This window comes from Lepidochelys kempii, chromosome 1 (assembly GCF_965140265.1).
Source record: "Lepidochelys kempii isolate rLepKem1 chromosome 1, rLepKem1.hap2, whole genome shotgun sequence".
Taxonomy (NCBI): domain Eukaryota; kingdom Metazoa; phylum Chordata; order Testudines; family Cheloniidae; genus Lepidochelys; species Lepidochelys kempii.
The window spans coordinates 32,481,338-32,506,157 of record NC_133256.1 but is presented as its reverse complement, the minus strand read 5'-3'; the positions used below and the strand labels follow the sequence as shown (position 1 = coordinate 32,506,157).

At 40.0% G+C, this 24,820-nt stretch overlaps 1 protein-coding gene across 5 annotated transcripts; it reads left to right on the top strand.

Moving 5' to 3' along the window:
* The first annotated feature begins 5,888 nt into the window (after positions 1 to 5,888).
* Positions 5,889 to 23,411, top strand: DCUN1D5 (defective in cullin neddylation 1 domain containing 5). 5 transcript variants are annotated; one of them, XM_073338386.1, is made up of 8 exons: positions 5,889 to 6,134; positions 8,758 to 8,849; positions 11,534 to 11,604; positions 12,047 to 12,138; positions 17,625 to 17,733; positions 17,817 to 17,921; positions 18,690 to 18,792; positions 19,620 to 23,411. In XM_073338386.1, exons 3-8 carry the CDS (start codon positions 11,563 to 11,565, stop codon positions 19,673 to 19,675), a joined length of 507 nt encoding a protein of 168 aa, XP_073194487.1. In that variant the 5' UTR covers positions 5,889 to 6,134; positions 8,758 to 8,849; positions 11,534 to 11,562; the 3' UTR covers positions 19,676 to 23,411. The 5 variants fall into 5 exon arrangements, with proteins under 5 accessions (XP_073194487.1, XP_073194459.1, XP_073194452.1 ...); XM_073338358.1 differs by having other exon boundaries at positions 5,988 to 6,147; positions 19,807 to 23,411; XM_073338351.1 differs by having other exon boundaries at positions 5,988 to 6,147.
* The last annotated feature ends 1,409 nt before the right edge of the window (positions 23,412 to 24,820 follow it).

The window sequence follows — 24,820 nt, the reverse complement described above, 5'->3', positions numbered from 1 at the left end:
TTAGACCAACTTCTGTTGGCGAGAGAGACAAACTTTGGAGCCATACAGAGCACTTCTTCAGGTCTGGGAACGCTACCCTGACTGTCACAAGTAAATGCAAGGTGGAAGAGATTATTTAGCATAAGTAATTAGTGCATATGCTAAGGGACCACTCAAGGTAGAGTGGCCCATTAACACCTCTGCAATAAGCCTGGTAGTTTAAATTCATAACTCTGCTAGCCACTAAAATCATGGACTGAACAGAGACACTGTGGTTATGTCTACACTGCACAGCTTATAGCACCACAGGCATGCCACTAAAGCCTTGCCACCGTAAGGCTCGCAGTGTAGCCGCTCTTTGCAAAGGCGGCAGAGCCTGCCCAAAAGTGGAGGGGTCAGGGCCCCCGCCCCTCCTCTCTGCCCGAGGCCACACACCCCAGCCAAGCTGGAAGCCAGAGCGGGCTGGAAGCCATGGACCCTCCACCTGCCTGGGGGGTGGGGAAGGGGTGTCAAGAGCAGCTCCTAGCCCATGTCCCTGCCCCACAGGCCCCCTGCCCAGGACAGGAGGGCCCGCAACTCCACACAGCTGCTCCTGCCTCTTACCTGGATCTGGCTCCAACTGAGGAGTCACCGCCCACCCATGGTAAGAGCCGCATAGGCAACTGTGGGGAGCCATGCCGCGAACCGTCCACCTGCCCTGGGTGAGGGGGTCAAGAGCAGCCCCCGGCCTGTGTCCCCACTCTGTAGGCTCCCCACAGCTGCCCCATGGCCGGGCCACAGGCCCACAGCTGGAGCTGGGTCTAGGTAAGAGTGGGGGCTGCAGGGCGGGGACACAGGCCGGAGGCTATTCTCGACGCCCTCACCCCATGCAGGTGGAGGGTCTGGGGCACCCAAAGCTGCCCAGGCTCCCCAGCTGGGATCCAACTGCCAGCCTGGCCATGGGGGCGGGTCCTCGGGGGGAAGTTGAGGGTTGGGGCCTCTGCCAAAAAGTGAACGGACCAGGTCCATCCACTTTCAAAAAGTGGGAGGGCCCTGGCTCTTTGTCGCCAGGAAAAAAGCTCTTCCCCTGACAAAATAAAACCACCCCCAGTGATGAAAGTTGGCCAGGGGTGCTGGAACAATTTTTATAGTGGGGATGCTGAGAGCCATGGAACCAAACTGTAAACCCTGTATATAATAAAAAGAAAAGGAGGACTTGTGGCACCTTAGAGACTAACCAATTTATTAGAGCATAAGCTTTCGTGAGCTACAGCTCACTTCCTCAGATGCATATCGTGGAAACTGCAGCAGGCTTTATATATACACAGAGAATAAATACACAGACAATATAAAGCCTGCTGCAGTTTCCACGATATGCATCTGAGGAAGTGAGCTGTAGCTCACGAAAGCTTATGCTCTAATAAATTGGTTAGTCTCTAAGGTGCCACAAGTCCTCCTTTTCTTTTTGCGAATACAGACTAACACGGCTGCTACTCTGAAACCTGTATATAATGGAAACCACTTCAAGCCAGGGGGTGCAGCAGCATCCCTAGTTCCAGCACCTATGATGGTAGCTTCATCAGCAGGAGACAAAGCACTGTCCCACACCAGCACCTTTTGTCATTCAGGGTTTTTTTCCCCACGTCCCTGAGGGACAAAAGTTTTAACAACTTAAGTGCAGTTTAGGCTACGGCTACACTACTAGGCTTTTAGGGACACAGCTATGCCAGTACAGCCATGCAGCTAAAAGGCACGCAGTGTAGCTGCTGTTTGTCAGCAGGAGAGAGTACTCCCGCTGACAAAGCACTGTTCACACTGGCGCTTTTCGTCAGTAAAACTTTTGTGGTTGGGGTGAGGGGGGAGTGTTTTTTTAACACCCCGAAGGACAAAAGTTTTCCTGAGGAAGCGCCAGCGTAGACAACTTATTAGGACATTTTGTAATCCACTAACCCCCTCTTTTTGTCTTATGACTGAAAGGTGTTAATGGGCCACTCTGCCTTGAATGCTAACTACTTATGCTAACAATCTGTTCCACCTTGCATTTAGCTGTGATGCTTGGTGTACCTTTCCCAAACCTGAAGAAGGGGTCTGTGTGGCTTGAAAGCTTTTCTCTCTCACCAACAGAAGTTGTGTCAATTAAAGATATTATCTTGTCTCTCTAACACCAAATGACATTACTTGTACATCTTCCCACTTTTGTTAATGTTGTTACTACTCAAAGGAAAAACAACACACAAAAGCAAATAAAAAAATAAAGAAAAGGAGTACTTGTGGCACCTTAGAGACTAACCAATTTATTTGAGCATGAGCTTTCGTGAGCTACAGCTGTAGCTAAGGTGCCACAAGTACTCCTTTTCTTTTTGCAAAGACAGACGAACACGGCTGTTACTCTGAAAAAAATAAAGCTGGTTAGGAAATGTTTTTCCTGCAAAAAAATAATTCCGATTAAAACATTCTTATTTTTTTGTTTAAAATATTCCACAATAAAAATGGGGGGGGGGAGTTGTAAAAAATATTCATAAAACAAAAATGGGGTTTCAACAAAAAACAGAATTGTATTTATTTTTGCAAAAAAAATAAAAAAAACCTTTTTCACAAAACTCCATTTTCCAACTAAAAAACTTTTACCTCTGAAAAAAAGGGATTGAGATTAATAATAATGGCTAGGCTAGGTAAATGACAAATAGAGAGACATTTATTTCTCCTGTTGATTTTAAAAAATCTGCCTTGACATTTGTGCATTAATGTTGATCTCATCTACTATCTACTATAGTCAACTGTTGTATCCTGTCTTTAATCTAGACAAATTCCCAGAGAAGGGACTGTTTACTGTATTTTTACAGCACAATGGGGTTCTGTTCAGAATTTGATTGAAGCCACTCAGTGCAGATGTAATACAAATAAATAATAAACAACAATAAAACAAATCACAAATGATTTTTTCAGAGTTATAGTCTCTGAATCTTGATAACTTTCTGATCACAGAACCATTTCATCTTATTCAAACAGTTCCTTCAGCAGTGGCCTGTTCAACTGTTACCATGCTTCCACCATCTGGAGCCTGCTGCTTCTGATGTTTTCATTGCCAATTAATATGCATTTTTAATTAGTTACTCTCCTGTTTATTCACTTTTTGCTAACACTTTCATTTGGAAAGCACAGTTTTTACTATTTCTGTAATGTCCACTTTTCTTTCCAATGGAAAGTCAATTTCTCTCAATAACCTTGCTTTAACTTGGTTATGAGTTACACCACAAATAATTCAGACTCTAATTAACCCTATGTGTTAAATGTTCATATTCACATGACTTAGCTTTGTTATCTTGACCTGTAACAGTTGTCTTGTTACAGTGTATCAATGTGGGGGAAGAAATTAAGGATGTTATGGACCCCTGGCTAAGAAGTCACAGGTATGGCAGTCCCTGAATTAGGATCTATCACCTACTTGATCTCAGTGCAAATAAGGATAAGGGATAAGAAAAGGTAAACTAAAAAAAGTGCTTTACTTAACACAAGGTAAGTATATGGACAAAATATCTCAGTGGCTTGCCTGGGCATGAAACCCAGAATCCCCTCCCTCTACAAATGACAGACAAAGGTATTTATACTTTACAGGTCAAAGTTCATCTGATTGTCTGCCTCAACCTCAAGATGCTGGATCTGGACCTACCACTGTGCAAAAGACCACCAAACTCAAACAAAAGGGTGCCAATGTTCCAAAGAAAAGGGTAGCCAAAATGGCTGCTAAACAACTACTAGACACCATTCAAGATGGTGATTTTAACAAATTTTTGACATTACCATTTTCCAGGTAAATAATACAAGATACCACATAGACATAAATCAAAGCATGAAAAATTAAAACATAAATACATGAATAATACCATACAATCTGATCCAGAAACTAGTTGCTTGTAAAGAAAATGTTACTTTCCTATGTGACATTCTTGGATGTATCACAGTATTCTTGAAATTTTTGTGTGACTTTGTCTAGCGCAATGGTTCTTAACCTATTTACCATTGCACGCTGCATATACAGCTCTCTATATGTTGCCGGCACCCAGTGCCGAGAGGCTGAACAACAGCTTGAGTGGTTCATTACCCGGTGTGCTACACCCAATAATCACAACGGGGTAGAGAAGCAGAAAAGTTTATTTGAAGCTTCAAATAGGTACAGGGAGATTTGAATCTCAAATCCTGTACCCAGAGCAGGAAGTCACACAGGTTTTTATACATCCTTTTTCCCAGCATACTTACCCAATAGCAAGCTGCCCCAAGTATCCATATAGCCAGCCAATCCAGTTCCCAGCTAGTTCCCTGGTTCTCTGTATCATTTGTTAAACTATACATAAAGCTGCTTTATTCAGCATTGTTCTTCCATATCTGCCCTGTGTGGCCTTGCTTAGTTTCAGGCAGTCTGACTCTGCAGCATATTGTTGCAGATCCTCAGCATAACTGCTGTGTGTGCCTCCGGGCGGGGGGGCCAAGGACACTTGGGCCTAGTACGCAGAGCTGCTGCGAGTGCCTCCAGGCGGGAGGTGGGGCCAAGGACACCTGGGCCTAGTGCAAGGGGGCTTCATCGACACTTGTGGTCTTCTATCCCCTCGAGTTACCTAGTGGCCATGCCCCGGTGTCCCCAACTTATATGTTATGTGGGCAACACAATATATATACTACCTGTATGGCCCTGAGAAAGTCACATGGGCCGCAGCTGTGTGCTGATTGGGTTTTAGAACCACTGGTCTAGCGGTTTCCTGTTCCCTTAATCTTACCACTAGCACAGTGGTTTTCGGCCTGTGGTCTGTGGACTCCTGGAGGTCCAGACAGTAGGTCTAAGGAGTCCATAAAAGGCTGTCGTTACCACAGAAAAGTGGTTTTCAACCTGTGGTTTGATTTCCAAAGGGGTCCACACCTCCATTCAAAATTGTTTAGGGGTCTGCAAATAAAAAAAGGTTGAAAACCACTGCACTAGTAGACCCCCAGGGCCTGTAGGGCTGTCACATGTAGCAATATGAAGGATTTCACTCTTTCCAGTTTTTCAGTAACTCTACAGGCTTCCAGAAAAGTTTGGAAACATTTTATCCTGTCTTTGTCCAACTGCCACCCAGACTGAAGGATTCAGGAACTTCTTTTGCTCTGCTCTTGGGAAAGGTTTAGTTTACTTCTGGCTGTAACATACATGGGTGTTGGTGTGAAACTGACCAACTTTATTTCTTGAACCCCCCCCCCACGCACAATGTTACTCCACTGTTTAGGGTTACATTCTACTGTGCCCCTTCAACATCATGTGCCGCCTATATGCCCGCCCCTCTTGCACGGCCACCTCCTCCTGGGTGTGGGAAAGTAGTCCAGCCAGGGAAGCCGTCTGAGGATGAGCTGCCCCTGGGGCGATGAGCTCTCCAGGGGGATCGCTGCTGCTGGGTACCAGGGCAGAAGGGTAGATCTTGGAAGGGAGGCACTTCAGGGCTGAGAACAGGGACCAGCTGTTGGAGCGCTTGATGTGTGTGTTTTACGGGGAGGAGGGGGGGGGGCACGCTTGGAACTGGCTACCGCTGCTGGCCGGGAGGGTGAACGAGGCAAAAAGACTCATCACGGGCCGGGGGCTGCCCAGAGAAAGGGAGTGTCTCGCGGGGCCGGCGTGCGGGCGGCAGCTCTGAGGCCGGGTACCCGCGGAAGGCGGCCCGGGCGGCTCAGCTGAGCGACTTCGGCGGCGCGCACGTAGCGCGGCTCGCTACGCTCAGCCCCGCCCCGCGTGGGGCGCTAAGGCAAAGGTGCGCGCGCCGGGGGTGGGTGCGCCCGGCACCAGCCTTAGACCCGCCCCTCGCTGTTAGTCCCGCCCCCCCACCCCCGCGATTCTGTCACTTCCTGCTCCCATCCTGCCGTCTGTGTCCGGGTCGCGCTGCCGGGTCCCTCCTCACCCGCCCGTAGCGGGGCACGCACTTTCCCTGCCGGGGCAGAAGCGGCCGCCAGCGGGCGGCGTGTGAGAGGAGGGGAACACGGGGCTCCTCTCCTCGTCGCCAGGAGGCGCCTGGGGCTGTGCCCTGGGGGGAGGCGCCTGAGGGCCCCGGCTGCCTGCAGCGGGGCGGCCCCTCCCGCTCCCAGAGGCAGGAAGATGCCGGTGAAGAAGAAGAGAAAATCCGCGGCGGCGGTAGCGGACGAGACCGGCCTCAAGAAATGTAAACTGGGCAGGTACCGTATCCCCGCCCCCCCCCCAGTGGTCCCTGCTGCGGCGTCGCTAGGATGCGGAGTGGGGGCGGCGTTGCTGGGCAGCGGGGTGTCCGCGCTGCAGGGCGCCGCTGGGCACGTGTTGGCGCCCGAGGGCGGCTGACCCCGAGGCCCGCTGTCACCGCTCGGAGCGGAGCGGAGCGGAGCCGCGTTGTGGCTTGGCGACGCGTGTCCTCACGCCGCGACATCAGTTGGCCGCGACATGCCATGGGGTGTCCTGGCCTGCTGGCATGTTGACACACGCCGGCCCGTTGCTCTGCGATGGGGTGTTGTATCGCAGCAGGGCGGCCCAGCCGTTCAGTGCAGCGCGTAGTACCGTGACCGCTTGACATAGCATAATGGGGTCACAGACCGCTTGCGTGTTGGGGCATGGCCTCCATGTTTGGCTTGTTCAACAAGCTTACAACCCTGCCTCTCTTTCCTCTTCCATTTTGCATAACTGTGCCATTTATTATAGAGATTGGGTTGCTCCCAATATCTGCCTCCTCCTTCAAACCCACTGCATCACTCCTGCTGTTCTGTAGATCTGGGATGCTGGGTTTCATATTACCCTAATCTCCAGGTTAGGTGTAAGTGTAGCAGAATGGGAGTAGGGCAACAGGATTCACAACAAAACAAAAAGAAAAGGAGTACTTGTGGCACCTTAGAGACTAACCAATTTATTTGAGCATAAGCTTCTGATGAAGTGAGCTGTAGCTCAGGAAAGCTTATGCTCAAATAAATTGGTTAGTCTCTAAGGTGCCATAAGTACTCCTTTTCTTTTTGCAAATAACAGGCTAATACGGCTGTTACTCTGAAACAACAAAACAAGGAAGCCTAGAATACCCAAAACAAGTGAGAAGCATCTCATTAAAATGAATGAATATACCAGAGGTCTGCTGGGTATATAAAGTTGTCCCTTTTCAAAAACCAGTTGTGCTTCACTACCGGATAAACAGATCATAGCAATAATTAAACATTATAAAACACTCATTTTAACATAATATGATAGGTACTAACGAGTATAGTTTCTGTAAAGGGAAATTGTGCCTCTCTAATCTGTTAGTATTATTTGAGCGTGTCAGTAAAACAGTGAGTGGAAGAGAACCAACTGACTGAAGTTATCAGGACTTTCAAGAAGCCTTTGAAAAGTTTCTCACAAGAGACTATTAAGGCAAATTAGTAGTTATGGGGTGAAAAGCAAGGGGTTGTCATGGATTAGCAATTTGCTAAAAGACAGAAAACAAAGAATATGAATGGAGTAGTCAGTTTTCACCATAGCAAAAGATTAGCAGTGGAATGCTCTAGTATTCTGTATCATGGCCAGTGTGTTAAAAAAATTAAATATATTAAACTGGAAAAAATTAACCAAAACTAACGGTATGGCTTTGTTTCTTCCTAATTATTTACATTTTTAATCTCAAATTGATAGATGCTTTTCTGCAGCACAGTGTTAAGTGCAGCTTGTCATTTAAGGCCTGATTTTACGAAGTGCTGAATGTCCTGAACTCCCCGTGAATTTTACAGTGCTTTATTAGGTGATAAATGTGCTCAGCACCTCACAGCATTGGAACCTTCTTTTTTTGTTTGACGCGTCTCATTTTAAAGTTGCCATGAAGGAACTGCATAATTCCAAATCCTCTTTTACCGTCAGTTTTTATCTCATATTTACATAAACTAATAATTTTAATAATCTGAAAGGATGTCATCTAAGTTTGAAAGGAAACTTTTTCTAAAGGTGGTATAGTTTGTTAAAGATGATTTGACCACTTTTAACTGAAAGAAATGTAGGTTATAAAGTGTAATCTAAGTAGAATGATGGACTGTACGGATTTTATCTCATACACATTTGCATGTTACAATGAAGTCATAGGGGTTTAGTGCACATATGTAAGGGCAGAAGCCGATCTTTACTGTCTACATATTGTGTGTGTAAAATTAATGGATTTACTATGGATTGTTTGTTACCATTTTCTCTAGCCTCCAGACATACTGTGCATGCCCATTTATAGGATATGTGATGATATAAACAGATGTTTACATTAGAAAAAGAGAACACATTTTCAAATTTATATATATAAATAAAAATAGCGTGACTCTCAAAGGTGCTGAACTCGGTGGTTCCCCTTATGTGGGATTTGTGGGTGCTCAACGCTTCTGAAAAATCAGGCCACTTATATTAGGATGCTTAATTATGGATTTAGAAGCCTAACTAGGCACCCAGGTTTAAATATTTGGCTGACAACATAAGAACTATTGCTGTTGCATTGATCTTTTAACAGGCCACGTCCTTTTGTGCTCTTGCAAACTAGTAGTATTTTTAAATATCAAACAAGGAATATTTGTAATAAATTTGGCAGTGTGAGAGAACTGTCTACAACTCTTATTAATGCATAGAACTTAAGTGAAGTACTGTATCAAACTGCTGCCACTAAAACGAATTCTATATATGCTCATTGTTCATGAAGACATTTTTTTGGTTTAGTTCTGACTAGTAATGAAGTATTTGGAACTTAATAGAAAATAGTCATTTCTAAAAAATGAGGAACAGTGAATGTAACATTTTAGGCATCTTTGTATGTGTATTTTTATAAGCTATTGCAGATCGCAAGCTTCTGGTAAAGTGATAAGTGGAGAGGAGCATTTTTCAAGCAAGAAGTGCCTGGCTTGGTTTTATGAATATGCAGGTATGGAAGTAACTACAGACATGTTTAAAATCATATGGCTTTGTTTGAAATTAACAAGCTAATAATAAATTAAAGAAAATTAACACTTGTTTTTTCACATTAATGTTTTTCTGAATAAATAGGCTATAAGACACATGAATTGGTGTTTCTTGTACAATTGTGTTTCCAGCTAAAAAGTATCCCTCTAACTTCTTTAGAATTCACCTCTTTCCTATCTCCTTCTCCCCCTCTTCTATTTGATCAGTACTCCTAAGGCTTATTACTGACCGTAGCCTTATTTAAAATAATACAACTGTGTTGCATTGTACACAGTGCTTATCCAGAAGCCATGCAAGTGTCCTTCCTATTGATTTGGGGAAAACAAAACACAGTAAATCAGGGTGCGAAAAGATTCTCCAGACAGTGAAATAACGTCTGATTATCTTTTGCATAACTAAATTTTGTTATTTAAAACATAATGGGGGAGGGTCATTCAATAGCACTGTGCATTAGTTCATAATACTGTACCCTACATTTTTGCTTTAATTTATGACAACAAACTGACAAACCCCACAAACATCAATATCTCAAACAGAAAAAGTTTGTTTTAAATGTTAAAGAAAGTTCCCTTTTTTATACATTAAGCCTACTGTGCAGCTGATCACTCAGTGTGTTTTGTGTAATTTGTTAAACACTTTTTGCTGTTTGTTTACTACTAAACAGTTAGAAATTGGGCCTTAGGAAATTGCTAATGTTTACAGAGCTCTTCTTCTCTAGATTACTGATTAAAATTCATCCTAAATAGTTTATTATTAAGTCATTACTGTTCACTAGCAAATGTGAAATTAGTTGGTTTTGTCCACTAGTAAAGTGGATCGAGTATCCATATCACAACTGACACCAATTGACACTTTTTTTGATAGTCTCAGCTGCGAAGCTTAGAAGTGAACTACCTTCTCACCCCTAATGGTGGCCTCTCCAAACTAAATTTGAGGCATATTAGCCTGGGCTCTACCACATCTTTCCAGTGGAAAAGTAAAGGATTTCAGGCTCAAGGACTTTTGATCACTAAATTAATAGTGCTTTTATGAAAACTAAATTGATGTACAATTTGCAGTTTTATTTTAGAGAGTCTTGAACTATGTGAATTTATCGTCTATCGTCATTTAAAAAAAATGCGTTTATCGTTGCATATTAACCAGTGGACTAAATGTTTTAAGGATACAATTAAATGATTTCTCTTCGAATCTAAACATTTAATTTTTTTTAAAAATACATCATGTAGAGAGGAAAAAACTGTAACCACAATGAAGGTGCAACCCATTGAATGGGTTTCATACATAGTGTCCTTTACAAAGTTCTAAGTGTCTGATCCTGCAAACACAATGGGGCTGTTTAATTGTAAAGGAAAGTTCCTCATATTTGTAACAGTTTCAGGATTGAATGCTCAACTATTAAAGATATTCCATGTGATTGCTTCTGCTCAGGAAGATCAGGTATTTGGACAGCAGTGTGCTACCTTGTACTAGTTCTATAAACCTGTGGTTGTGCTCTGCAAACCAGATTCACTTTCCCATCTGCCAATAGCACACATTACCTGAAAAGGAAGTAACTTTCAATATTCAGAATTGACTATGGCTCTCATTCCATTAACCAACAGAATTACCAACTTTTAAAAATGAGTTCTGATTCAGAATCATAGCCAGGATACTGCTAATTTACGATGGCTATAATGCATGGAAAATTATAGGTCTCTCTCATCCCCTCCAACGCTATCTGTGTACCCCCCGAAAGTAGTAATTTGCAAAATTACCATAGTTGTCCCAAAAAAATAACATGCACCCTTTTGTAGTTTGGTAACATGCTGTTTTAGCCAATACCTAAGTAATTATCCAGGACCTAGCAAAATGGTATGTAAAGTAAATAGATCTTACAACAACATGTGACCATCCAGCTTTGTTAATAGCCCAGTTGGAGTAATGGTTGGAACAAATTCAGCAGAAATATCTTAAGTACCAGGGAGAGGTTTATAGGAACAATGTAATGGATAAACCTCAGAATATGTCTGTATGTGTTTTTTTAATATGATGCCAAGTTTGCTGGTTGTCAGAGGCCTTATTAGACAAAGGGGCAGCATATAGCATAAAACCAAGCATAACAATCCCTGCAAGCTCATCCTTAGATGCTATGTAATACATTTAATGTTATCACACTATTATTATTTATTATAAAATTACATCCAAAATGCTAAATTATAAGCTAAACTGAGGCTATGGGCAATTATTAACTAGTAAATAATTTCATATAACTTGATTCCTCCCCTGAAAATTTAGGCTTAAACCATAATGTCAGCAGTACTTAAAAAAAATAATAAAAACAATAGCTACTTGGCCTCAGTGAATGCTTTCCTTGACAAAATAGCTGTTGGGCTTTGTTGACTAGGTCAAAGCATGTTGAAGATGGCTGAGTTTTCAAATAGCCTTTGAGGATACTTTTGTAGGTGATAACTGGTACTCTTTACTTTTCATCTTCCCCTGCGTTACAGATAGGGTCATTTTCTACCACAAATGCTGTAATTCTGTGTCTGTTCTTAAATGTCATCTTTTATTTAATATCTCTTGTTTTTATGTATGTAACCAAAATTAGCAATGATTGTAATTTGAATGTTATATATAACTTCGACTGATTTCTTTTTGGTTTTGAAGGTCCTGATGAAGTTGTAGGGCCAGAGGGAATGGAAAAGTTCTGTGAAGACATTGGTGTTGAACCTGAGAACGTAGGTTTTACTGCTGAACATTAATGGAAATTTAAGTAAATAAATTGATAAACTTTTTTTTCATAAGACTAAATTTAAACTTCAATAAGTGAAAGGGGAAAGTGTTGTGGCTTCTTAATTATGGGGGTTTTTCCTGTATTCTCAAGGTTACAACTGGGGAGGTTTGTTTTTTGTTTTTTTAAGTGTGTCAACTAAGTTTATTTTTAAAAGAACAGATATACTTTATTTTCTGAAATGTAGGATTTGGGAAAGATTGTCACACAGAATTCAACTAATTTAGCTACATTTCATATTTTGGAATCCTTTAAGTCTGTAACACAATCACTTAATTATTTGAATGTTTTAAATGTTCTTCATAAACATCTAGATATCCATTTGTAAATTATAGTTGTAATTATTGTCTTCTTTGTACACTGACATTTTCCTTTCTTTTTCCCCTCAGATTATTATGTTAGTTTTAGCCTGGAAATTAGAGGCTGAAAGCATGGGATTTTTTACCAAGGAAGAATGGTTAAAGGGGATGACCTCGTTACAGTAAGAGCTTTTTATACACAATAGCATGTTCAAATTTGTGTTTGAGGAAGCAGATATTAATTACCCTTCTCTCAATTTCTGGATAGTATGCAGGACTGACGATAAAATATAGCACCTTTTGCTCGTAGGTCTCCAATTCAAACCTGGCCCCAGTCAGTCACTGGGAGTACCAGACATATGTCATCAAATCATCAATTTGATGATTTCTCTTGAACGAATTGGGGTCTTGTTTCAGACCCTAATAGACTAATGTTCACTGAGCAAAAATCATATCTTGAAATGTCATCCTAGTCAGCAGACACACAACTGAGTGGATATGGAGATATACCAGTGTTGAAGTATATTGGTGGGCACTATGGGGAAATTTGCAGTATTTCATCCTACACCAACTCAGTGGATAGAGGATTTCAATATCCAGTCTCTGTTGCTGTCAGTCATCTTTATTATTATAGGCGGGGGGCTGGAAATGACACCTATGTTTAAATTGCCTAATGCTTTCCACTGTAAAAGATTCTTGGGACCATTCTTTGAGAAGTTCTCATATCTCCATTGTTCAGTCTTTGATATTGTCAGTGGGAAAGCCCTGAGGCTAGAGAAGTCTTTCCTTTCTCTCATGAAATTCCATCTAGCTTTTTGCCGAGATACTAGTGAAATCACGATTTTCTTTCTCTCTCTCTGTTGCTCAGGAAACTTTTGACAACGTACCAAGATAATAACTAAACGTGAACATTCTAAGGCTGGGCTGTTACCGCAACAACAGCACACACTGTAATGGAGATGCTAGGAAAGTGCCAGAGCAGCTGTAGTTTGGGGAAAAGAAAGCTTGGCTCACCCCCCGATCTGGCACATGGCCCCAGTAGCCTATGCCCCCTGCAAGGGCGTCACATGGGGCAGGATTCTCCACTTCCCAGTGAGTGCTGGGGAAGAGAGAGTCAGACTGGGGTCCACTCTGTAAACCCTCCTGGACCCAGCAGCTCATTTTCCCCCTCCACCCTCAATGGCCCCCCCATGGGGCAGGAACCCTCCTAACTCCCTCTTTTTTGTTTAAACATTTTTTTAAAAAACTTTTTAAGAAATTACGTACAAAAAACCTGTCAAAATAATGTTATTTAGGTTGCAAAGTCAAGCACTCGAAAGTTAGGAAATGCCAGATTTACAGTTGCCTCTTCAACCTTAATTCAACCCCCTTGTGTATATGTATTCTATACAGTCTTTAATTACATGATTACATACTATTTTTTTCACAGGACCTCTGCCTCAGTCAGTGCACAGGATGGACGCACAAGAGGGCAAAATTAAGGTTACTTGTGCAACTATACATCTAACATTTCCTAACTTTGGTGTGATTTACTGTGCAACCTAAATAATAATTTTAACATACTAGGTTTTTTGTATGCAATTACTTATATTTTGTCCAAAAGTGGGCTTTGTAGATGTGCAAGACGACAGTTTCTTGCCTCAGAGATCTTATATTCTACCTAGAAGTTGACATGGAAGAAGAGAAATTTAAATCTGGGATTTTAATTAAATTTAATTCTGTATGTAACTGTCCCCCTTTTTAACGTTGTCTCTTTTCTTTGTTTTTAACCATAGCTATTTTAGTCCTTCCCTTTTTTTAATACTTCGATTGTTGTTTTAACGGAAACTTATTGACAACTCCTTTCCTTTGAATCGTTGGTTCTCCTTTTTTCCTTTATAAATAAAACAATAAGAAGTCACCAAACCAGGTGATAGTCAGAACTACTAACTGTGATATGTAACTTATCGCTTAAATCAGTCTCTGTACCAGATGATAGCTAATGTAAAGCTGATTTTTAAAAAAGGCTCCAGAGGCTATCCTGGCAATTACAGGCCAGTAAGACTAATTTCAGTACCAAGCAAATTGGTTAAAACTATAGTAAAGAACTGAACAATCAGACCCAGAGGAACAAAATACAGTGGGGAAGAGTTAACACGGCTTTTATAAAGGGAAATCATGCCTTAACAATCTATTAGAATTCTTTGAGAGTGTCAACAAGCATGTGGAAAATGGTGATCCAGTTGATGTAGTATACTTAGACTTTCAGAAAGTCTTTGACAGGCTCCTACCCTGAAGGCTCTTAAGCAAACTAAGCAGTCATGGGATAAGAGGGAAGGCCCTCTCATGGATCAGTAATTGGTTAAAAGATAGGATACAAAGGGTAGGAATAAATGGTCAGTTTTCACAATGGAAAATGGTAAATAGTGGCATCTTGCAAGGATCAGTACTGGGACCTGAACTGTTCAACAGATTCGTAAATGATCTGGAAAAACTGGTAAACAGTGAAATGGCAAAGTTTGCAGATGATACAAAATTACTCAAGATAGTTAAATCCAAAGTTGACTCCAAAGAGTTACAAAGAAATCTCTCAAAACTGGGTGACTGGGCACCAAAATGACAGAGGAAATTCAATGTTAAGTGCAAAGTAATGCACATTGGAAAACATAATCCCAACTGTACTTACAACATGATGGGGTCTAAACTGGCTGTTCCACTCAAGAAAGAGATCTTCGAGTCATTGTGGATAGTTCTTTAAAAACATCTGCTCAGTGTGCAGCAGCAGTCAAAAAAGACTAAAAGCATGTTGGGAGCCATTAGGAAAGGGATAGACAATAAGACAGAAAATACCATCTTGCCACGATATTAATCCATGATACACTCACACCTTGAATAGTGTGTGCAGTTCTGGTCATTCTATCTCAAAAAAAATATATATATGTGGAAAAGGTACAGAGAAGGGCAACAAAAATGATTGGGGTATGGAACAGCTTCCATATGAGTAAAGATGAAAAAAGACATGAACTCTTCAGCCTAGAGAAGAGATGACTAAGAGGTGATATGATAGACCTCTGAAACATCATGAATGGTGTGGAGAAAATGAATTAAAAAGTTATTTACCCCTTCACATAACACAAGAATCAGGGGTCACCAAATGAAATTAATGGGCAGCAGGTTTAAAACAAATATAAGGAAGTACTTATTCATACAACGCACAGTCAGCTTGCGGAATTTATTGCCAAGGGATGTTGTGAAGCCTAAAAGTATAACTGGTTTAAAAAAAAACTAAGTTAGTTCATGGAGCATAGGTACATCAATAGCTGTTAGTCAAGATGGTTCAGCGAGACAGCCCCATGCTCTGTGTGCCCCATAACCTCCAACTGCCAGATGCTAGGATTGGATGACAGAAGATGGATCAATTGAAATTGCTCTGTTCTGTTCATTCCCTCTAAAGCATCTGGCACTAGCCACTGTCTGAAGACAGGGTACTGGGCTAGATGGACAATAGGTCTGACCCATTATGGCCATTCTTATGTTCTTATGAGCATCATTTAACTTTCCTTCCTGCTTACTTCCTCCCCATCATCACCTCTCCTTCCATTCTTCTATGGCCCAACAGAAAGTAGTAAGTTTAATGTAAATGAAACCTTCCGCCAGTTATTTCATTTAGTTGATTATCTGATATTGTGGAACCTCTAGTGCAACAAAGATGTGCTTCTCTGCTACTCCCACTGCAGCTATACTGTGTCCGTGGTCTGAGGCACTCTATAAGCTGTCCACTAATAATTTGGAAGAAGTTGAAGGGACTGCCTCTTTACATGACTGGAGAAATAGGCAGCATGGATTCAGTCCTCAGTGCACTTCTATTCAGTTGAATCAACCACGGTACAATTGGAGGTGGGAGCTGCAGAGAGGCCTTCTCTCTCCCTTGCAGATAGAAAAAAATGGTTCAAATAAAGCATGTATATGTCAGTACCATTTAAGCCTTTATGATATGGGTGGTGTTATTTTATTTTATGGGAGTACTGGACATACTAGCATAAAGCTTTGGGTTTTTGTCTTTTTTTAAAAAAATCTGGTAGATAAGTAACCAATGAGAACTTGGTGACAGACTGCTTTTGTCCAAAAATTCAGGTTCTCATCTCCATGTAAGATGTCTACTTTCCTCTGACACATCAGGTATCACTAAAGGCAGGATACTGGGCCCGATGGACAATGATTAATCTATTATGGTATTTTCTATGTGGAGTCTGCCTTACATAGACCCCCCAAAATAGAAGTCAGAGTACCACTCATTCCTGGCATCATATTGACTTAGATCATGCATACCTATATGTATTGCAGACACATTTTTTTTATATCGGTTAATGTCAGGACAAAGGTTCCAACAGTGAAAGAGACATGCTTGTTATATATGCATCTTAGTTTTTTTAATTTATCTATAGTGTATTCAAATTTAGGGACAAGAGTCCAGAGTGAAAATTGACAAATACATGGTTCAGGCTGTCTTGGGAGGATAAATAAAAACTGAACTAATTTAGATCTTATTATTTATGAAGGGACTCACCATATTTTAGAAAACAAATAAGGCAGGGTTGAGGTTAACACATGTGTTAACTGTAAAACTAATAATTTTTGTCATGTGTATGTACAATCTAATTAGCTGATTATTTACTGAGCACTGATTTTCTCTGCACTCTACAGATTTGGCCCAGGGTCTGTGCCATTTTGTGTAGTTACTAGTGCCCTCCACCAGCAGCAAAAAGTCTGCCAGGTAGAAGTTGTGACAGAGCAAAATGTCAGCAGTATTTTTCCCCTGGGAGGCATAGAGTGAGCCAACACAACCCAAAGTAGGAGATGCTGGTTGGGAAGGAGGCTCATCATCTCAGCAACATGCACTGCAAGACTCCTAATGGCCTGTCTTTCATATATAACTCCTGCAATAGAACCCCAGTGGAGTGAAGAGTTAATATAACCAACTGCTCTTCTTTGAAGTGAATCCCTACAGTTGGTGAATCTAGCCCATACACTTTTTTTTAAGAGCCATACTAAGAAAAATATTCCCAAAGCTATTTTTAACAGAGCCAATTTCATGAGCAATAATTTTTATACTTGTAAATTCTGTTCTGTAATTTGTGAACCACTTTTTCTGCCAGTCCCAGTTTAATGGGCACTGAGCAGTTCATGCTGTGATATTTGCTCTCAACTTTCAGTTAAGTCATATAAAAGAGGCTCTAGGATATTTTGCATAGTGCTTGAGCAACTCTTACATATGTATAACTAATGAAAATTTTGTATATGCAAGGTGTGCAGCATAGGGTCTTTACTTACAGCTAGATTTTGCTGCACTTACTGACACTGAATGGTACCTTACTCCGTCAGGCTTGAAATACTTGCAGAGCAAGGTACTTCTAAACAGAAATAAACTGGCAGAATCTGGTCCTTAGTAATTTAAAAGGTTGTACTTTGAAAAGTACAAGAAGAGAATTCAAACTGTGTACTTGGTAAACGAAAGTCTGTTTACATGGCTTGAGCATCCCTAACATCAGTGACTTGTGAACGCATCTGAAAAACAGGTCTATATTACCCACTGCAAGCATGTTTATAATAGTAGCAAACTTGACCCTTGCATATAGGGGTTTTTTTATTATTTTTTTTGTTTAACATTATTTGTTTGGTTTTGTTTAAGGTGTGACTGCACAGAAAAGTTACAGAGTAAGTTTGATTTTTTGCGGTCACAACTGAATGACATTTCATCCTTTAAGAATATCTACAGATATGCCTTTGATTTTGCAAGGGTAAGTCTGTCCGATCATGAGAACATTTGAATACAAGTTCCTTAATCAATTTTTCCTAAGTGCTCCTTTCTTTGTAATTTTAGGATAAAGACCAGCGAAGTCTTGATATTGATACTGCAAAATCTATGTTAGCGCTTCTGCTTGGAAGAACATGGCCACTGTTCTCAGTATTTTATCAGTACTTGGAGGTATGCACTCTATTATTGTTTTAAAAAATAAATTGTCTCAGCTGTCTGTAGGGTGATATTACAGTGTCCTGCTGTTAGAAGAGGTTGTGAGGCTTGTGCACCTCTATGTGAGGATTCAGCTATATTGCTCCTCCACTTCACCTTTATTGACACATTTATGAAACAGTAATAACTTCTATATATCTCAAAGGAGAACTTCTTTTTCCTATTGTCTGCACCCTCCCAAGCCAAAGGGAGCTGTAATATAAGAAGCTGAAACTTTTTTTCTCATATCGAAAAGGTAAACTTGGAGTTAAATGTGCCTCTCTACCAGTTAAGCCACTAAGTGACCCAAAGTGAGTATCTTTGGGGACTCTACTTTAGCTCATAGTCTGGAGGGAAGGAGAATCCCTTGCTGAATTTGATTCAGGGCAAGATGTAAAACACACCCTTTTGTCCAAGCTTCCCAATAACAGCCACTAGATTCTCCTGATATTTTATTTTCTGGACACTGTTCACAACCAGTTTCCTCAGAGAAACTCTCTGGCTTCTGCAGAGGGTTGCAGAATATATCCCTTCCTAATCTTCTGTTTGTTTTTTCAGCTGGTGTTATATGCCCTGAGATACCATTTTGATGGGCATCTTGTGAATCGATGAAATAATGGATGTCAATATCCAGTAATGGAATTATGTACATCGGGAAATAACTCAAGATGACTCTAGAAATACTAAAAATTAAAGAAATATTTTTATCAGATTCCCTGATTAAATATTTTTTATTTTTCTTAGCAATCAAAGTATAGAGTTATGAACAAGGATCAGTGGTACAATGTGTTAGAATTCAGCAGAACTGTGCATGCAGATCTTAGCAACTACGATGAAGATGGTGCATGTAAGTGTTCATAACATTGTTTATTCAAGTGTAGTTTCAATATTTCTAGTTCCAGAATGGAGGAATAAATTTAAGTTCCATGAAAAGAAACTTCACTTTAAACTACAAAATATAATTTAGAATAAATCTAAAGAAAAACTGGCCTGATGGTTTACAAGCAACAGGCCAGATCATCAGCAGTTGTTAATTGGTGTAGCTCCCTTGAAGCCCACAGAGCTGTGCCAATTTACAGGAGCTGAGGATTTGATCCATTGTGTTTAGCTGCTACATGACACCCCGGGTTTGGACACAACCTCTCTTTTGAGCCAATGAATGCTGGGCTCCAGTTAAACTGAAGCAACATAGTTTCCCATCCTTGGGGAATGATCTGTGGTTTTCTTCCAGGCAGAGCTAAAGTACAGTCAAGTATATTATACTTTTATTGAATAAGGCATCTCATATTGCTCCTTATTCTAGACAATTGCATGCAATTTTTTGAAATCTTTAGCAAAAGGGAATTCTTTAGCCTGGTTTGTAGTATAGCTCTATTAAGATGTTAATGTAATATCATCTTACTACTTTAATAAAATCTACTCAAACTGTCAAATGCTTTATTTTAAAAAATAAACAAACTTCACCTTCTCCAGCCCCCAAATATAACTCTCATTCATCTGTTTTTGGTGTGGCATAATTTTAGTCATCTTAAATTCTTCATAAACATTTGATCATAATAATTGACACAGAACACTATCTAGACTAAAGGATTTAGCCTTTATAGTTCAAGAGGAAACTAAAAAGTGTTTTTAAAAGGCTTTGCATCTTGTAATTTTGAACATTGCTATTTCCAGGGCCCGTTCTCCTTGATGAATTTGTTGAGTGGCAAAAAGTTCGTCAAGTGTCATAGCAAGAACTTTGAAGAAAATGCAGAATTTTTTGATGCCCACCTCTATACAAACTAATGAGACAAAACCAAGGGTTGCATTTTCATGCTTATGAAAGACTTTACAGTGATTTTCTTTTCCTTTTTTTTTAAAGGAAGTTTTCTTGTTACATGTGATATGGGCATTGAACCACACCTCTTCTGAGACGGAAAGTTGGAGTTTGTTTTTGAGTCTTGTGTTTATAGCATTTATTTCAGAACAATAAAGATCCAGATTTGTGACAAAGGCCTAAAAGTGAAGGATGTCCCTTGAGTGTGAGTGTGGTGTCTATTTTTGAAATTCAAAACTTTTAAGATTTTTCTTTCTCAGAAATGCCCTTTGCTATGAGTTGTGTTGGTTTTTCTAAATGTGCTTAACTAGCACTGTAGTTTGCTGATGATATGATTTTCTTGTGAGATACAAGTTAGAAGGAATGACAGTTGATTTTAAGCTCCGGGTGGTATTTTATTAGTTTGCATACTAGTATCAGACATGGGTTGTGCCACAACATTCATCTCCAGGTGGAGACAAAGGCCTTAAAAATTCATTTTTCTCCACTACTCTGTCAGGGCTGTATCATTTAAAGGCATGGCCATTTTAAAAAAATCATATGTGCATGGCTCCATATGCTGTATGGCTAGATAAGTCACTTATATATCAAATGGTACTAACATTAATACTGTTTGGTACAACAAGGCAGCTGGACATTCTTACCACAGTTTAGTCTCTGGATTGCTTTGAGTGAAAGTGTAATTTTAAAAGGGAAAGCTGGGAACACCTGATGACTTGACTACCAGGCTAATTTAGGTTCTTATACATTGGACTAGATGCATTCACAAAGGTGATCCTCTTAACTGTTGCTCCCTGAAGGTTTTTTTTGATAATTTAAGGCCAGAAGAGACCATTAGATCATCTAATTTGACCTCCTAAATATCGCAAGCCATTACATTTCTCCCAGTTACTCCTGGTCTGATCCCTATAACTGCTTTCCATTGCCTCATTTTGGCATCTGATACCAGCTTGCAGCATTTAAATCTGGGGAGATGGTATCACTATTCTTTCCTATCAGTGAAGATGGATGCCACATTGAAGTCTTGGCATACTCGTGAAGAAAAGGGAGAGGAATTTAATGAGAAAATGTGGGAGTCTGGGATGAATGAGGGAATGAATCATTTGTGACCCCTGCCTTATTATAATTACTTAGACTGTAGTAGAACCACACAACTCCAATCAGTGATCAAGGCCCCATTGTGCCAAATGCTGTAAATGCAAAAAATAAAAAATATAGTGTGCTCCTTGGGGCAGGGACTACACTAGATGTGACTTGAAGATCTTTGCCTCAGGGAAGTGATAGCTGTTTTGCATACATACTATCCAGGCTCAGGAAAGACAAGGAAAACTCATAACTGATGTAACTTTTTTCCTGGCTTCAGTAACTAATTTACAGTAGACAAAAGGGGGGAAAATAGTAGTGTCTCCATGTTCTTGTTCTACAACAGAAAAATGTTTCTACTCTTTCTAGATGTACCTGCTGTTCAAGGTGCAGGAGACAATGACAGCCAGTCTGTCCCATGAGCAGACTTCTAGGGGTCACTTTATACTGTAGATTTATACTTCTTTTATGGCTCTGTCCAAGTGAAGAAGCATTGCAAAAGACATTGAAACACTTTGAGCTTGCTATGCTTATACAATGGCTCTTGTTCACACATACATACTACATCTGTCCTAAGCATTTTTCAGGCCTTTTAGAAAAAAGACGTTTGCTTAAGTCCAGCTGATGTGTGCAGTCTACAACATTGTCTCCCAAGTATGAAAGCCACACATTCTGTATTTGCTAGTACTTCTAACTTCATCCACAACACAGTGCCTTTTGTTTGGAAATTTACCCTATATCTCCTGCAGAGAAGCAGTGCCAAGTCCTTTGAGAGTTATTTCAGCAGTCCCAGAATGCACTGACAGAGCAAGGGTCATAAATATGTGGGATGAGGATGCACCAGAAAAAGTTCTAAGGAAGAACAAAAACTGCTATGTGGGTGCCTTGAACTGTTGGAAGAAGCAAAACATGAAATGAATTTTTGAAGTTAAGTAAGGATATCATTGCCGGGAGTGTGTTCAGACCCTGTGAGGCTCAGAAAGATTAACTCTTTTCCAAAAGTCGTGGAATACAAGTAAAGACATTAAATGTTTGTAGTGTAAAAAAATTATCCTTGTAAGTAATTGGGAACTGTTATGAATTCTATTTAAACAAGATGGTCCTAAGAAGTGGTAATAGTGTGAAACAGTTGGAGTGATGCATCTGCCAATGCCCAGGTGTTTAAATACTTAATGTTGAGCTACAAATGATATATCAGAGTGTCTCTTATATCTCTGAAGTTTTTGTCAATATTCCTATAATAAATCCATATTTCAGGGATTTATAATTTGGTTGTGCGTGGTTAAAAATCATATGAATTACTGTATAACTACTTAGCCTGGGAATGAATGTATTTAGACTATTAAAAAATCAGTATAATTTTTCAAATTGAATAAAACAGGAGCAGGTTTTTAAAGTTATGTTTCTGTGCTCATAACTGCAGTCGGGCTTGTTCTTTAAATGTGAACTACTGGCTTGTAGTTTAAATGTGGACTTGTCACTTTAGCTGTTTTGTTGGACGGGAAAGTACTTAAACCTCTCCACGTCTTATTGCAGATAAGTGCCAAAAAGGTTACTAATGTATTTTGTCGCTTGTGTGTCGATGTCCACAAGCCAAATCTGAGTCTATCTGAATGCTTTAGCCTCAGAATTTAGTTTTGCTTTGCTCAGGAGCATTTCAATGGATGGATTAAAATAGCTACAACAGCTTTTTCATTATATTAAAAAAAATGTTAAAAAGATAGTTCACAAGTAAAATGCATTGTCACATTTATGACAATAAAAGCAAAGAAACGTAAGTGGAATAAAATATATTGTCTTCCAAAACCTGATGATGATGGTGTCTCCTCTGTGGTATTATAAATACCAGTTCTTATGTTTTCAGATAGTTCCTTTTTATATGCCTTGTGTGGGTAATGTACAATTTTCCTATTTCATAACCATTCATATTTATTTATTTTTTAAAAGAAATGTTCATGGTGAGGATGGCAATAGTTCATCTATTTAAAGATTTGACCCATTATTTAAAAGGCATAGTAATTAAAGGGTTAGCTATGTGTTCATATAATGCAAACACTTATTCGCATACCTAACTTTATGATTGTGCATAAAGTTCACTTACTTAAGCATAAAATTAAACATGCATATGTGTTTGCAAAATTGGGATCTATGTTAGCTCTTTGTATCGTATTTAATGTTACCATTTGAGCATCTAATCCTTTCCTAATATGACTTTGTAATTTCACATGTTTATATGATGGAATTGTTTACATTAGGATTTGAGTAATACAGATACAAACTTGGTATAGGTCACATTGTCAGAAGGGGGTATGTCATAGTCCATATTTGAACTGTTTGTTATTTCTTGGATATCCTTGTTTCACCTTTCCAAAGTATTTAAGCAGAATTACTGGTAGTGATGACAACATGCAATTTTCAACAGGGACCATAAATTTAACTGATGTTTCTGATGTATTTTGTTTTCAAAGCTAGTGAATAGTTTTGTACAAACTGTACAAACCTGGCTAAGTTTGGCCTTGTTAAAAATGAAGAATAAAGATAACTTACGTACTAGGGCAGAAAATCTGTTCCTGCTTCTGTCATGGTGCCTCTTTTATCAGTTATTCATTTGTGTATATTCCATTGTGTTTAAAATCAAATGTACAACATCATGCTAAAACACAGCTTTACTGAATAACTTCTCTGTTTCTGCCTGAGTTGCTGGCAAATAGTGATTTGCTCTCAAATGAGAGCAGCAAAGTGACATGTCATCTTCTATAGCAGGCACTTAATCTGAGCACACAGTTGCTAGACAACAATTATTGTCTCTACAAGTGCCGCTAATAATAATCCCATATGTATCACATGCTGGACGAGATACTTTTTGCAACAAACAGCTCCAACTTCCACCATGGAAAAGGAACACTTCATATGATTACCACTCTATCGTGTCATGTTTTTCAATGCACTTTCCCCTGTACCCTTTTAGTGTCTTCTCCAAGGAGAAATTGAAACAAGGAGCCAGCCATCTGGCTGAGTTAGAAACATTTCATTATCTGCCTCCTCAAGATTCTGACCAACTTGTACATAGAGATTCAAGAACAAACTTTGGGCCAAGGACCTCGCATAAATAGCAAATTAATTCCTGATGTATGTTGGGTTGGCACCTTCATTCTGTCTTACAATGGACGCTTGCATATTGCTTAAGGTAATGGGACATGACTGAGGCTAGACATACACTAATATATTGACTTCCAGGAAAAATTCTGCACAGCTCAATTGTGGCTGTCAAGTACACTACTGCCTCCCATCCCCTGGCACCCTATCCAACTTGAAATTGGTGAAGTATTTCTTCAGCCACTCATGTTTCATCTAGGTTGTTTTTGTTTAAATATTTAACATTATCTTCTAAAAGTCTTGAAGGCACATATTTTGTAATTATGCCTCTATACATAATCAAAGCTACTACATGACCTGTTTACTCAATGGAGTGCGTCAAGAACAATTTGCTGCTTGACTGACTGCAGAGCCAAAGGCAAGAACTCTCTGATACCAATGCTCTTTACAAGACCTTTCTCAGCTATTAAACAGGATCCATACCACTACCCCACATTCTTCAGCCTCCATGCTGGGGAGGAAATTTTAAGGTATCTCTTCATTCCCAAATCAATTTGGTGGAAGCTGGTATGTAAAACTAGGTATGTCAAACACATTGTGATCAGGCAATATTACATCCAAAACTGTTTACCCCTTGCATTTCTGTAACCTTCAGGCACCATGCTTTTTCTATAACCCTTACTGATTTCAGGCACTGTCTTGACAGTACCCTACCACCATCGCTACTATTCTAGCCTAAATTTTAGAATGAGTGCTCCAGGTTAAGTACCTCTTATCCCACTCTACATTTCAATAAAGGTCAGCAGTTTGTGGTGTATGAGAGTAAAGGCTGCAGGACCTGCCCTCCAAAATGGCCAAAATCCAAAAGTATTGTAAAGAA

Excerpts from the sequence above, each read along its gene's own strand:
- DCUN1D5 (XM_073338351.1), top strand. The coding sequence starts at position 6,071 with ATGCCGGTGAAGAAGAAGAGAAAATCCGCGGCGGCGGTAGCGGACGAG. Across the intron at positions 11,605-12,046 it reads TTGGTGTTGAACCTGAGAAC|ATTATTATGTTAGTTTTAGC; the intron begins GTAGGTTTTACT and ends TTTTCCCCTCAG. Across the intron at positions 17,922-18,689 it reads TATTTTATCAGTACTTGGAG|CAATCAAAGTATAGAGTTAT; the intron begins GTATGCACTCTA and ends TATTTTTCTTAG.